We start from the raw sequence: 13,548 nt of genomic DNA on the forward strand, positions 1-13,548 counted from the left end.
TTCAAGATGAAAGCATCTTCAGAGTGCTTCATACAATACTTCCCACCATTAAATCATTGTTCTGCTTCTGATCTTTAAAAAATGAGTTGATAAAATTCCAGGCTTAAAACCAGCTCCTCCAGTCTTTGACGTTTTGTTTGCATAAACAACAATCATATTTTCTGCAAAAAGTTCAGCTTTACTTCGAATTTAACTTACCGGAAGTGACACCGTGAATGGTGTCACTGCCTGGTTGTTCCCTCACAGTTCGATCACAGCGTCGTTGGAGTCAGGGAGGCCCTCTTATTTTACTTCAGCTTTTTAGTCTTTCGCGATCAAGTGGAGACAAACTCTGATTTGGTTTGGTCGAGTGCCGTTACAAGTTAGTTTAAACCGGCTAGTTTTAACTTTACGGCTTCAGTTTGTTAAAGAATGCAGCGCTAATGTTTAAGTTAGCTGGCTTGCTAACGGGAGAGCTAGCAGCCAATGTTGTTGTTTTGATAATTTACTAGAACAATACTGCCTCCATATCCATGATTATAGTTTGCATTTCAGTGCAGTGGGGAATATAATTTGCAGCATATTAACGATTGAGCTATATAGAGAAAATAATTTTTTCAAGTTCGACTACTAGCTAACTGGTTAGCCAGTGCTAGCGACTGTCGACTAGAGTCCGCTGGCTCTCTGGGGAGCCCTCCAGATTGTCCCCCGAACAGCATATTGAATCCGGGGAGCTTGTAAAGCTCTCAGCGAACCAGATCCAATGCGTGGGATGATGGGAACTCAAAGCAGCCCCGTCAAGAGCTACGATTATCTCTTGAAATTTCTTCTCGTGGGGGACAGCGACGTAGGAAAAGGAGAAATCCTGGAGAGTTTGCAGGACGGATCTGTCGAGTCTCCATACGCCTACAGCAGCGGTAAGTATCTCTTATTCACTCCGTCAGAGGTGGTAGATGGGAGAGATCGACATGAACTCAATGTGTGTGGTTTCAGGGATTGATTACAAGACCACCACCATTCTGCTGGACGGTAGACGGGTGAAGTTGGAGCTCTGGTGAGGCCTCAGCATCACTAAATGACAAGTTTGTTGGTGTTGTAGCTTCGTGTTATATTTAAAAATACACGGGGCTTACATCTGTGCTTTTGACAGGGACACATCTGGCCAAGGGAGATTCTGCACCATCTTCAGGTCTTACTCTCGTGGAGCACAGGTAATCCCGAAAGCAGCTTTAACTTGTTTCTTAAAAGGTTTAAATATTTACCTGCTATATAGATAATACAGCTAAATGCATTAGATACATGGCTTTTCTCATGCAACTTGGTGACTGGCCTCATTTCTGAAAGGCTGTTGTGGATTTGGTTTCATGTCTGACATTTAGTGGTGTCACCGCTAAGACTGCGCAGTTAAATTTTTTTCAAAGTTGCAGAAGTTTTTTCTCAAATTTGAAAGTTACAGGATCCAAGCAGCAGGTAAATTACATACTTGGAAGCATTCGTTTAAAAGCTGAAGCATGCCTTTTCACTCACATGTAGCTTTTGCAGATTATTTATATTTCTCCATCCTGATTCTCGGTGAGATCCTGTGCATGTTGAACCTCTTTATATGATTCTCTTTTCTTTTTTTTTCTGAACAGGGCATTCTGCTTGTATATGACATCACCAACGGCTGGTCGTTTGATGGGATCGATCGTTGGATCCGGGAAATTGATGAGGTAATCGCTTTAATCCATTTATATTTGACAGAAAAATGGTATGTGAGAAACATGTACTGATACTGAAAGTACAGTGGCTTGCTAACATCTTCATTCTCATTGAATTTGTCCCACATTACAACCACAGTCAATATAATTTAATGGTATTTTTGTGCTACATCCATACCAATTAGTAAATACTTGTGAAGAAGAAGAAGCAATGGTTTAGCTCAAAGCTAAACCATTCATGCTTTAGAACAGCCTAGTCAAAGTTCAGACCCAGTTGAGAATCTGTTGCATCAAATCAGGGGTACTGAAGGTAATTGTGTGCCAAACTTCTCAGATTTTTACTTGTGAAAGATTTTGAAAGCAGGGTTTCCCGGAGTGTATTATAAGCCTGGCCGGCCACCAGGCTTAGCATTGCTTATTTGTTCAAGTCTTTTTAAAATGTTTTCATTTTTTTTAAGATTTTATAGTTGGTGTTCAGGTATTCCTCTTTCAATAACACATAATTAACTTTAAACATTTTTAACTCAAAAACACAGTGGACTGCGCACAACCCCCAGGCTTAGCAAGTTTTCCTTCACTTTCCTTCATTTTTACCTTTAAACTTTATTTCATGATGATTTGTCACTTAAATACAAGACAAGAAAATCGATTCCTGTCTTTGACTGCTGTTTGACACATTTTGGACCGTATAAGGAATGAGGACACCTTATCAAGAGAGTGTATCATCCACACTCTCCTGGCCTGATGTTAAGCCTCAGCTCAGAAGACAAGTGGAGTTTTTTTTTATTTTATTTTTTTAACATGTACCTGAAACAGAATAATAGGAGGATTTCCTTTTCCTTCAGCATGCTCCCGGCGTTCCCAGGATCCTTGTCGGAAACCGACTTCACCTGGCTTTCAAGCGCCAAGTGCCGACAGAGCAGGCGAGGGCTTACGCCGAAAAGAACAGCATGACCTTCTTCGAGGTCAGCCCTCTCTGCAACTTCAACGTCATCGAGTCGTTCACAGAGCTGTCGCGCATCGTGTTGATGAGGCACGGCATGGAGAAATTCTGGAGGCCCAACAGAGGTGAGTCAGCGTCTCATGTGATGAGCTTCGTCTGCTCCACAGGCAAAATGTTAAGCATCCAATAAGAGAGCGTTGCCTTTTATCTTCCTAAAGGTAAAGCGAGACAGAATACATAACTTAAAAAATGTCTTTCCAGTTTATTCTTCCAGTTGTCTTAAAGCCGAGTCAGCCTTTCCTTGTACTCTCCACTCAGTTTTTGTATTTTTTCTTTCTACTTTTTTCTCCATTGTTTTCTCTTTTTTTTCCTCTCGGTTTTCTATTTCTCTTTCTCTTTACTTAAAAAGAAAGAAAAGGTAGAAAATATAAAAACAGAAAAAAAAGACAAAATTAAGAAATAACTTTTTTATTCTTTTTTTGTTTTTTTCTTTCTTTGACCTCCATTTAAGAGAAAAAAAGAGAGAAACTTTATTTTTTTCCCTCCTTCCTTCACCAACACATACATCTTTAATAGTTTTTACTGTTTTTTCCCCCCTCTCAGTCTTCAGCCTTCAGGACTTGTGCTGCCGATCGATCGTCTCCTGCACGCCGGTCCACCTCATCGACAAGCTGCCACTTCCTGTCGCCATCAAATCCCACCTCAAGTCCTTCTCCATGGCCAACGGCATGAACGCCGTCATGATGCACGGACGCTCGTACTCGGTCGCCAACAGCACGGCGTCTGGCGGCGGCGGAAGCAAAGCCAACAGCCTGAAACGCTCAAAGTCCTTCAAAACTCCTCAGAGTCCTCCGATGAACTCCTCGTCCTCCTCTTCCTCATCGTCCTCCTCCTCTAAAGGCAACTGTAAGATCTCATAGTGATGGAGGGCAGGAGATATTTGCCCCTCATCACCCCTCATCAGGGCAGATATTAAAGCTGTTGCTCCAAGGCTGAAGAGCATGTAGAGCTCCCAGCTTCCAGAAATGAAAACGGATATGAACTTATTTGATGTTCAGGAATCAAGCTGGACTGACGGACTGGTTTCTGTTCTCGTTGCTCTCGCCGGCGCCATCTTGTGGATGCTCGATTATCTGTTCTCTATCAAGGCAGAAAGGATTTCCTGGGGGATCAACTAATGTGAATCAAGGGTTATCTCTCACTAGTTAACACTACAGATGATTCTCTTCTGTAAGGAAAAACGAGATTGTTTACTGGTATTTAAAGCTGGACTTAAAGTTATGTATGTATGTATGTTTGTGTATATATATATATATATATATATATATATATATATATATAGTGAAGCAGTGATTTTCATGTGGATGAGCTTCTCCTGTTTGTTTTCATCTCGAGTGTTTTGTGTTTTATGGCCTTTTTGTACAGGGGAAAGAATTGTGTTGCTTTGCTATTTATTCAGAACATTTTGTTTGAAACGTTTTAAGATATGCTAATGAAGTGGAATTAAGGAGGAACAGATTTTAAACAAAAGCTCTTCTTTTCCAAAACTGTTGATTCGGGTTCATTCATCACTGCACTGTGTCTGGGCTTTTTAAACCTAAATCGGATCCGCTTTGTTGTGTAACTGTTTTAACTATCGACAGCATGGTTAGTTTTGCTCGGCTCTTATTAAAAACAGAACTTGTACAAACGAGCGCACTGATCGTTGTGTTTTCACTTTCAGATTCGTTCATGTTGACATTGGCTGCAGGATAATTTAGTTTGCTTTAGGATATTGTGAGTAATTTTCAGTATGAAACAATATCTGACGACTCGTTTGCTGTAGCCATGTGAAGTGGGAGCCAGCTAGAAACGCTGCAAAAACAAATTATTTTAAAGCATTTTTGGTCTAGTTTCTATGTGAAATAATCTGCCAGTAAAACCATTATTAAGAAAGTTCAGCCTTAAAACAAGCTCCTATATATCCAATTTGTAAGAGTACATTTACTGCACTAGAAACTAGAACAAAAATACTTTTAAGATTTTGTGTTTTTGCAGTGCATTCACTTAAAGTAGTTTTTTTGTTTGTTTTTTTTTTTTACAGTGGTTGGTCTTTTATAGACAATATATTCTTATATCAAACAGGGTACATAATATGGAGCAGTAATTGGATAATTTAGATTATTTAGGGGCATTGACAATCTCAAATTCTTATAGTAGATGAACTTTGTTGATCTACTGACACTAAAATGTTAAATAAAAGTGTCTATTTAGTTGCTGTTATTTCAGCCTGCTTGCTTCTACCTAACAGAGTTTGCCAACTGTAGTTTTAAAACACCATTTCTAACAAGCAGTGTCTCTTTAGATTCTCCCTGCTTCTCCGTTTTTATGCCGGGGTTTGGGATCTGAAACATTTGTCTTTGTCAATGCGGGATAATTGTGGTGTGTGTCGTTCAGCCAGCTGACCAGCATTTGTGGAGGTGCAGCTCTGCAAATCGTCAGTCCAGTTCAGTACTTTCTCTGCAATTTAATGATTTGAAACCTCGATTTAATCAGAGACCAGCCCATGCCGACTGCATAGATTAAACGGTTTGAATGCAGTTTGTCACGTCTTGAAGCGTAATGTTCTACGGGCACGGTGAACATTGAAACATTTTCTTTCTGTACTGCAAGAACAACGAAATGGCATTTCGGAGTGTATTTTGTTTTCCAAGAGGTAAAACTTAAATTAAAGACAACATGCAAGATGTTTGAAATGACCATCAGACACCTTATAAGATATGTATAAAAACTGAATGTTTATTTTCTTTCTGAGTCAACTAAGTGGCAGATTCTCATGATTATGTAAATTATTTTTATTTCAGCTTCCTGAGTGTGTTGCAATAGAGCATGTCCCCGTGGTTCCTCTTTAAAACAATAGCCTACAAAAACACAGTCGTACCAAGTATTTTTGGTGTAGTTTCCAGTGCATTCATCTTAGTACACTTGAAGTAAGAGTAAACTAACTTACATGCTGCTTTTCAGCAGGATATAGACTTTTTAAATTATTGTTTTGAGTCAATAATTCCTTAATATTGATTCAAAAAATAGTTCCATTGGCACTTATAAAATAGGAAAAAAATGTCTTGTTAGAGGTGAAATAATCTGTAGTGAAGTAATTATTTTTAAGTCCGAGTTAATTAAATTAACTTAAAACAAGCTCCTACATCTTCCTGAAATATTACTTGTAAGTTAGTTTTGCCTCAAGATATTTTCTCTATACTACACCAAAAATACTTGGTAAGACTTTGTGTTTCTGCACTGCAAAAACCGCTCATGTGAACATTCAACAAAGAATAAAAGAGTGGTGTGTCTCAAAGTTTGCCAAGATTTGATTTGTTGTGGTCAAAATCACAAGGAAATATAGACTTTACTTCCAAGTATGCTTTTACTCAAACATTTATCAGGGCCACTGTGGGAGTCGTGGGAGTAATTTCCCCTCTCCTTTCCTTTTTGTCCAGTCCAGGGACTGGCTGGTGTTGAAGTGCATTAAAAACCTGTGGGTGAGGGGGAGCTGAATTGATTAGCTGCTCCCCTCGGTATTGGCCAGTTCGGGACAACCGGGGGGGCTCCGTCGCCGCGGAGCGTGAATGCGGGGCGGTCAGAAGTCACCGAAAGGTTGCAGGGTCACTGCCAATGAAAAGATGAGCAGGAAGGAGCGGCTTGCGTCGGGGGAGTGGGGAGGGTGGTAGCTGAATCTGCAGCCCGGCTCGGCAACAAAAGACGAGTCACACCCTGCTGAAAATGGGGCTCTTTACGCCTTCCCACCTGGCCGAGGCATCTCTGAGCCAAGCGCCAATGAGGCTCGGTGGTAAACTGACCCATGTCTAGACAAGAAGAGGGGCCGCAAACGACGCTGCTGTGTTGGACGTGATGCGACACGCCCTCTGCTTGGCCTTTCAAGCTCCTTGCCTCGAGGGCCTCTTAGCATGTCTGTATATCTACGTGTGTGTGTGTACGTGTCCGTAGATATGCAGATATTCATCTAAATATGAACGCACATTTCCAATCAAAATGCGCATCTTTTCCTTCCATTTAGCAGCACTTTGCAGCGTGGCTCCACTTGTCTTTGATGTTTTTACAATGTTTGTCCAGTTGCGTTGCTCGCGGTGTTGCTTCATAAAAGTTTCCGACCCAGGACGGCCATGGGGGCGGTCAGAGAGGATGGGGGGGGGGGGGGTGCCCTTTCCACCTCCATTCACACTCTGAAAGGCTGCAGCCGTCTCTCTCTCTCTCTCTCTCTCTCTCTCTCTCTCTCTCTCTCTCTCTCATTGTGGATAGCTGGTTGCGTCCTTCGTTCGTTTCCGAAGGTGAATTTTGCTCTTTGTTGCTCCAGACCTTGATTATTTAGGGGGCGGGGGGATATTTTAAAGTAGGCAATTAGCATGCGCTCGTGCGAATATTCATTAAACATCACGGGCTGTAAAACTGGAACTTGGTCGGTTTTTCTAAAGCATACAGACATATTTAACAATCTATTATTTGAGACCCGAAGGAGGGATGGAATTACTCGTTCAAGGGAGCAAAAATGTCTGAGATCCTTCTCCAACTTTTTCAAGTCAGGCATTCAAAGGACAAAAGGTGGCAAAGCAAACCGCCCTTCAGATGGACACGCGTGTTTTTGTTGGCGCTCTTGATTTGCGATTTTCTCGACTTTTCCTTGACTGCCAGCGTGACGGGAGCCACGGCTGAGCACGAAGGGTTTTGTCCCAACAAGCTCAACAACAATCTTTGGGTTGATGCACAGAGCACCTGCGAGAGGGAATGCAGCTTGGATGAGGTGAGACCCTAAAAACAGAGAGGCCAAACAGAGTGGAGAGGATGTGGGGTGAAATTCAGATGACCGACTGAACGATTAGTTTTCTGTACTGCAAAAGCCCCGAGGGTGAATGGAAGTCGCGTAGTTGGTGTGTTTGACATTTTTTTCTCCTCCAAATCTCAGGTGAAGTGATGTGGTTATTATACTGGATAATGTGGGGCATTCAAACCTTAAAGCACCTCTTGCAGGTGTCTAGAGCCGGCTGAGGTATAAGCAAACTTTGCGACTGCTGTAGACTACATCCCAAAGTGTGTTGTTGATGGTCTAAATCATTGGCTCAGTTATTCCAACAGTGTGAGTAATAATAAGATGACAAGTTATTCTGAGAAGTACTGTCAATATATATACATATATTAGAATTTTTAAAAATAAATCCAAAATGTGTTTATTCAAACTGTAATCCATGAAAACAGGGGCACTTTTATCTTTGACCTCAGGAAATATGTATTTGAGTGTAGTGGGAGGATTGGGAAATTGACAAGGCTTCCAACCTGAACTTTAGCATCTTGGACACCATCATCAGTGTCAGGCTTGGGCATCTAGGGGTCAGATCATACACAAACATTTAAATAAAAATAAGATTTTAAACGTAATTTCTTCTTTAGTTACACAGTTTTTTAGAAGTTCAGTGTGGTTTGCCTCAGATGTATCGGTTATATGTAAAAAAACAAAAAAAAAAAAACAAGTCTATTTACAGCTAAGAGATATGTGGTTTTACCTGTTGCTCTTTTTAGTTACTGCGCAATTACTTTCTTTAAAAAAATGTCAATCTTCTCTTGAACACTGAATACATTTTTCCTTTCAAATGGCATAAGTGACGACCTGAATTTTCTGCTTTCTCAGGACTGCGCTGAACACGAGAAATGTTGCACCAATGTCTGCGGCCTCAACAGTTGTGTTTCTGCACGTTTCTCCGACGGCACGCCTGCTCAGCCAGATGGTAAGGAAGGAGGAGGCAACGGAGACGCTGCCCCTGCCTCCACGGCTACCTGTGAGGGCTTCATCTGCAGCCAGCAGGGGGCAACCTGTGACATTTGGGATGGACAACCTATCTGCAAATGCCAGGACCGCTGTGAGAAAGAACCCTATTTCACCTGTGCGTCAGACGGCCTCACCTACTTCAACCGCTGTTACATGGATGCAGAAGCCTGTATCCGGGGAGTGACTTTGACTGTGATTCCTTGTCGCTTCTACCTCGCTGGTCCTCACACCAGTCCGTTGCCTCTTGATACTACAGCTTCTCCAACCCCAACATCCTCCCAGGAGGACCCCATGCCCCCCACACTGTACTCAAACCCTCACCACCAGTCAATTTATGTTGGGGGCACCGTTAGCTTCCACTGTGATGTGATTGGAGTCCCCAGACCAGACGTGACCTGGGAGAAGCAGAGTGAAAGACGTGAGCGGCTAGTCATGAGGCCGGACCAGATGTATGGCAATGTAGTTATCACAAACATTGGTCAGCTAGTGGTTTACAATGCCCAGGTCTGGGATACAGGCATATACACATGCATTGCAAGAAACTCTGTAGGAGTTCTCCAAGCGGATTACCCCTTGTCTGTTATTCGCCGAGCTGATGATGAGTTTTCCGAAGATCCCGAGTTGCCTATGGGACGGCCGTTTTCTCCAGCCGATTGCCTTGCTGAAGTCGACACTAGAGTGTGCAGTGGGGAGCGTCATGTAGACTGGTATTATGACAGCAAGCTGGGCTCCTGCGTGACTTTCAGCAGTGGCGGGTGCGACGACAGTCGCAACCGTTTTGAGACGTACGAGGAGTGCAAAGCGTCCTGTCAGAGAGAGGGGATGGGAATCTGCTCCCTGCCGGCGGTTCAGGGTCCTTGCAAAAACTGGGAGGCACGTTGGGCCTGGAATTCCTTAATGAAACAATGCCAGCCCTTTGCCTACGGAGGATGCCAGGGAAATGCAAACAGCTTTGCCACCAAAAAGGAGTGCGAGGCAAACTGTCCACAGCCCAAACGGAAACCGTGCAGAACTTGTCGGATGAGGGGGAAAATGATGCCCACCCTTTGCCGCAGTGACTTCGCCATCGTCGGCCGGCTGACTGAGCTCATTGAGGACCTCGACTCCGGTTTGGCTCACTTTAGTCTGGATGAAGTCCTACGGGACGAAAAGATGGGCCTGACTTTCTTCAACACCAAAAACCTAGAAGTGACCATAGTCAAGATTGACTGGAGCTGTCCCTGTCCCAACATCACCATGGAGGAGAACCCCTTACTGGTGATGGGAATGGTGCAGGACGGCATGGCCATCATCCAGCCGGACAGCTACGTCAAAGCCATACCTGAACGCAGGCTCCGCAGGCTTCGTGATGCCATCAATAAAAACACATGTGAAATACTGTGACGCTTGCTGGGACACAATGGTACGTTTAATTATTTTCACAAATAAGTGACTACAGCCATTTTATTTAAGTATGGAAGATCAGTTGTTTATATTCAGTCCAACAAAGGTTTTTATGACATTTAAGATATTGTGAGACAATTTATACAGAACTAAAATGCTATTTTATAACACGTTGTAATTTCTAATGGCAAATGAAAAAAAAAAATCAGCTAAAATAGCTGCTAACCAAATTAATCATGTTGAGTAAAATCCAGTAAGTAATATTTAAAATAGATCACTGTTGTATGACTGTACTTTATTTGATGTGCTCTTGAAAACCTTTTTGTGTGTATTGCCCCTCTAGTCATGTACTGTGTATTCTAGGTTATCTACCTCTAAAAAGCACTTATGCTTAGTTACTAATATAACATTTGTCTTTCCTAGGATGATAAAAATAAACTTTCATGTCAGTGTTTACCTGTACAGTACTTAACAGTTTGACACAGAGAGAAAAACAATTAAGATTGAAATAATGTGTGCAAAGTTATACAATGATTCAAGTGGAAATTAAGGTGTTTGGACCATCCTTCGCCTCAGAGATGGATCACACCAAACTCTCTTTCCTGAAGAGAAGGCATTTGTTGTTTGCTGGCATCTCCACCTAGACAAATTTAAAGCATTTTAAGTTTAAAAACTATACCTTTTGAGATAGCTTTTAGAAAAAAAAATTGCACCAGATTCCCTTATGAAATAGATACTTACAATTTTCTCCAGGAATAAACCATTTTTCTGTGCCACAGAATTGAGAAATGAGATGTCCTTTAGTCCCCATTCTGGATTCCTGCAAGATTAAACATTATATATACATAAAAAATAAAGTAAATACAAAGTTATTGTTTTGGTTCTTTTAATAGCCCTGAATTTTTCAGCCATATAGTTCTCCTTCAGTTTAAAGTCCTTTAAATGCCAGATGTAGTCCTGGAGTGACTGTACTGCCGGTCAGCTGGCTGAAAGAAGGCTGCTACAAAATTGAATGCTCAAAAATGTTACAGTTGGCGTGAATATTAATGGAGTCTCACACATCACTCTCATTAAGGAGGCTCTGTTTTGCCAAACTACAAGCAGAACTTTTACTAAGCAGCCAACTGCAGGTTCGCAACCAGTGCAGCGAGTGAGACCAAGTACCGAGCTTTGGTACAAAGAAAAACTGCAGAGACGTAATATTCTGATCACTAATGGCTTGAAAAGTATTCATTTAGCAGGCGCTTCTGTTACAAAAAACATGTTCTACGAGGATCTATAAGTGGACTTTGTGGAGGATGAAGTCCTGCGATAGGTTTGAAGATGTGTTGCTTTTGATGCACTTCCATTCTGAATAGTTCATGTACATTGAGATCAGTGGTATATAATTCAATGTTACTTTCTGTCATCTCACCATTTTTTTAAATTAACCAAATGGGAATAAAAATTTCAATGCTCCATGGGTGAGATCATTTTAACCAAATTAATTAGAAAGTGGATCAAGAGTCTTCAGTTCAAGAATCCATCATGGTGAGAAAAACATTTCCAGAGTTTTGCATGAAATCAAGTAGCTGTGGTATCTGAATTGAAGTTTCAGTGATTGATGATGATGATGATGATGATGATGAGCAAACATTTTTGTTGGTGCATTTATTTAAACAAACAGATCATCTTACCTTTGCCTCAGGCTGTAGTCAAAGTCCACGTTGCTTTGTGGGGTGATCTGGCCATTCACCGCATATGGCTGAGAGTATTAATCGTTAGCAGTCGTGAGTGGATCCGATAATGGCATGAAATGTTTTTCGCTTACCCCGTATGTCAACAGAAGACCCTGTGGCTTCAGCAGCACTCCAGCCCCTCTGAATAATCCCTAGAAGAGAACAGTGAGGTCTTCAGGGCACCAGAACCACATCACATAAAACGGAGGCTGGAAAGTGGAAAACTACTAAAACCTTTTTGTTTGGAGCTGCCTGCAGTTATCATCTGAAGAGCTACACATCTGAAGAGCTGTTATGTAAATACACTCAGGGGAAGCTTTATGCATACTGTGCGTGCGTTCAGTTTTTAACCAAATCAGGTCAGTTATTAAAAGATGAATACTACCATATAAATAAAAAGCTTTCTAAGCTGCAAAACACTCAATTCAAGATGCACAAAAAACAACCTCACCAGTTCTGACTGCTGGAAGACAATCTACAGAGGTTCATGTAAAACCAGAGTCATAACCTAAATTCTGCAGAAAAGAAAAGGCTTAGAGCATTAGAAGCCTGTGTTTCACTAGTCATGTCTGATTAACACAACTTTGACAACTATTATATGTACTTTCCACTGCAGTAATTTTCTTAAACCTACTCACATTGTCCTGTAGGGTAATGTGTTTCTACTTGCTGTCAATTAAACCTCTCTCTACCTGACAACGAGGTGACCACGCCTATGGATTCTGGTACTACACTGCCCTCTTGTGTGCAAATAATCTAATTACAAAATAAAAATCAATAACCGCCTAATGAGTCTAAATACTCATATCAGGTATTATATTTAAAGGTTTCTGACACTTTTAAGTTCAGTTCATGTCTCGTTTGTTTTTTTAAACTAACTAAAAAAAATAAATATTTCCACAAAAGGCACTAAATATGAGAGGAAAAAAAAACTAATAATCCAAAATGAGATCTCAACACAAAGCAATGTAATAATAATAAAAAAAATGCATTTCAGCGGTTTGCAATGAGAACGTTTTTGTTCTTAGAAATAAACGGGCATATTTTTTTATATATATTTTTGCCTTTTAGGCTAACTTGAACCAATTCTATTTAAAAAAATATATCCTTTGCTGATTTAAGCTACATTTATTCAACACAGCCAAAATACTGTGAGGAATGGTATGTGTACAGAATGTTTCAGGATTAAATAGTAAGAGCTTGGATTTGTGTGTGTGTGTGTGTGTGTGTTTGAAACATGAAGCTAAAATAATTTTCCAGGCTGACCTCTGTGCAGGACAAGGGAGAAATATGGATCATGTTGATGTTTAGCACCAGGTCAAGGCTTTCAGGCCGAATCCCTCCCCAGCACTGATGAGGCTGAGAAGCATCCAGGTGGATGGCAGGCTTCACATTGTGCAGCTGGTAGTGAGACCTGTAGGCTTCTATACTGAAAGCAGAACACAAAACATTTACTGTGAAGCATAAAGCACAGATTACCTCGACTGAAAATGATATTACAGAAGCCCTGAAAGGTTATTAGACAGCTAACTAACACCTGTGTTTACCTGGCAAGAGACTGGCGGTCATACTCAGACGGCTGCCAGGTGATATTTCTCAAAGTCTGTGCAAAGTGAACGACATGCTGCCCGGTGCCAGAGGATATCTCCAGAGCCTGCAGGGGTCTCTCGGTGTTAACGCTGTCCCGGAGCACCGACAGAATAGGCTCCTTGTTCCTCTCTGCCGCGGCGGCGTTCAACATCGTGCCAAAGCCCGGATTCAGGCGTCGAGTTATCCGGTAGAGTTTATGTAACCACTCCAGCTGGCCCAGTAAAGCTGTACCCCACTCAATACACCCACGAATGTGCAGGTTTCGCACTTCAACTGTCAACTTCCGCATTAGCATCACGTGCCTGAGTTACAATCCAATCAGAATACAGGGGCGGAGACAAGGACTTCAAAATAAAACACATCGGCTTTCATCTATTTTTTTTAACGTCTTTTCGCTTTATTATAGGAAAACGGCAT

The 13,548-nt window shown here is 41.5% G+C and overlaps 3 protein-coding genes across 3 annotated transcripts; 2 read left to right on the plus strand and 1 right to left on the minus strand.

The window, feature by feature from the left end:
- Positions 1–199: 199 nt before the first annotated feature.
- Positions 200–4,316, plus strand: LOC106903551 (ras-related protein Rab-40C-like). The gene is made up of 6 exons (XM_014967444.2): positions 200–896; positions 973–1,033; positions 1,130–1,190; positions 1,614–1,691; positions 2,525–2,747; positions 3,226–4,316. Exons 1-6 carry the CDS (start codon positions 743–745, stop codon positions 3,540–3,542), a joined length of 894 nt encoding a protein of 297 aa, XP_014822930.1. The 5' UTR covers positions 200–742; the 3' UTR covers positions 3,543–4,316.
- A 2,747-nt stretch (positions 4,317–7,063) lies between these two features.
- On the plus strand, positions 7,064–9,823 carry wfikkn1 (WAP, follistatin/kazal, immunoglobulin, kunitz and netrin domain containing 1). Its single transcript, XM_014967441.2, has 2 exons — positions 7,064–7,420; positions 8,303–9,823. The coding sequence occupies exons 1-2, from the start codon at positions 7,169–7,171 to the stop codon at positions 9,821–9,823; spliced, it is 1,773 nt and encodes a 590-aa protein (XP_014822927.2). The 5' UTR covers positions 7,064–7,168.
- Positions 9,821–13,414, minus strand: mettl26 (methyltransferase like 26). Its single transcript, XM_014967442.2, has 6 exons — positions 13,089–13,414; positions 12,808–12,970; positions 11,634–11,693; positions 11,500–11,567; positions 10,565–10,643; positions 9,821–10,463 (listed from the first exon to the last, which is right to left on the minus strand). The coding sequence occupies exons 1-6, from the start codon at positions 13,280–13,282 to the stop codon at positions 10,407–10,409; spliced, it is 621 nt and encodes a 206-aa protein (XP_014822928.2). The 5' UTR covers positions 13,283–13,414; the 3' UTR covers positions 9,821–10,406.
- Positions 13,415–13,548: the final 134 nt, after the last annotated feature.

This window comes from Poecilia mexicana, unplaced genomic scaffold (assembly GCF_051168715.1).
Source record: "Poecilia mexicana isolate PSO_F unplaced genomic scaffold, ASM5116871v1 scaffold_1, whole genome shotgun sequence".
Lineage (NCBI taxonomy): Eukaryota > Metazoa > Chordata > Actinopteri > Cyprinodontiformes > Poeciliidae > Poecilia > Poecilia mexicana.

Excerpts from the sequence above, each read along its gene's own strand:
- wfikkn1 (XM_014967441.2), top strand. The coding sequence starts at position 7,169 with ATGTCTGAGATCCTTCTCCAACTTTTTCAAGTCAGGCATTCAAAGGAC. Across the intron at positions 7,421-8,302 it reads GGGAATGCAGCTTGGATGAG|GACTGCGCTGAACACGAGAA; the intron begins GTGAGACCCTAA and ends CTGCTTTCTCAG.
- LOC106903551 (XM_014967444.2), top strand. The coding sequence starts at position 743 with ATGCGTGGGATGATGGGAACTCAAAGCAGCCCCGTCAAGAGCTACGAT. Across the intron at positions 1,191-1,613 it reads CTTACTCTCGTGGAGCACAG|GGCATTCTGCTTGTATATGA; the intron begins GTAATCCCGAAA and ends TTTTCTGAACAG. Across the intron at positions 2,748-3,225 it reads ATTCTGGAGGCCCAACAGAG|TCTTCAGCCTTCAGGACTTG; the intron begins GTGAGTCAGCGT and ends CCCCCCTCTCAG.
- mettl26 (XM_014967442.2), bottom strand. The coding sequence starts at position 13,282 with ATGTTGAACGCCGCCGCGGCAGAGAGGAACAAGGAGCCTATTCTGTCG. Across the intron at positions 12,971-13,088 it reads GACCGCCAGTCTCTTGCCAG|TATAGAAGCCTACAGGTCTC; the intron begins GTAAACACAGGT and ends TTCTGCTTTCAG. Across the intron at positions 11,694-12,807 it reads CTCCCTTGTCCTGCACAGAG|GGATTATTCAGAGGGGCTGG; the intron begins GTCAGCCTGGAA and ends GTTCTCTTCTAG.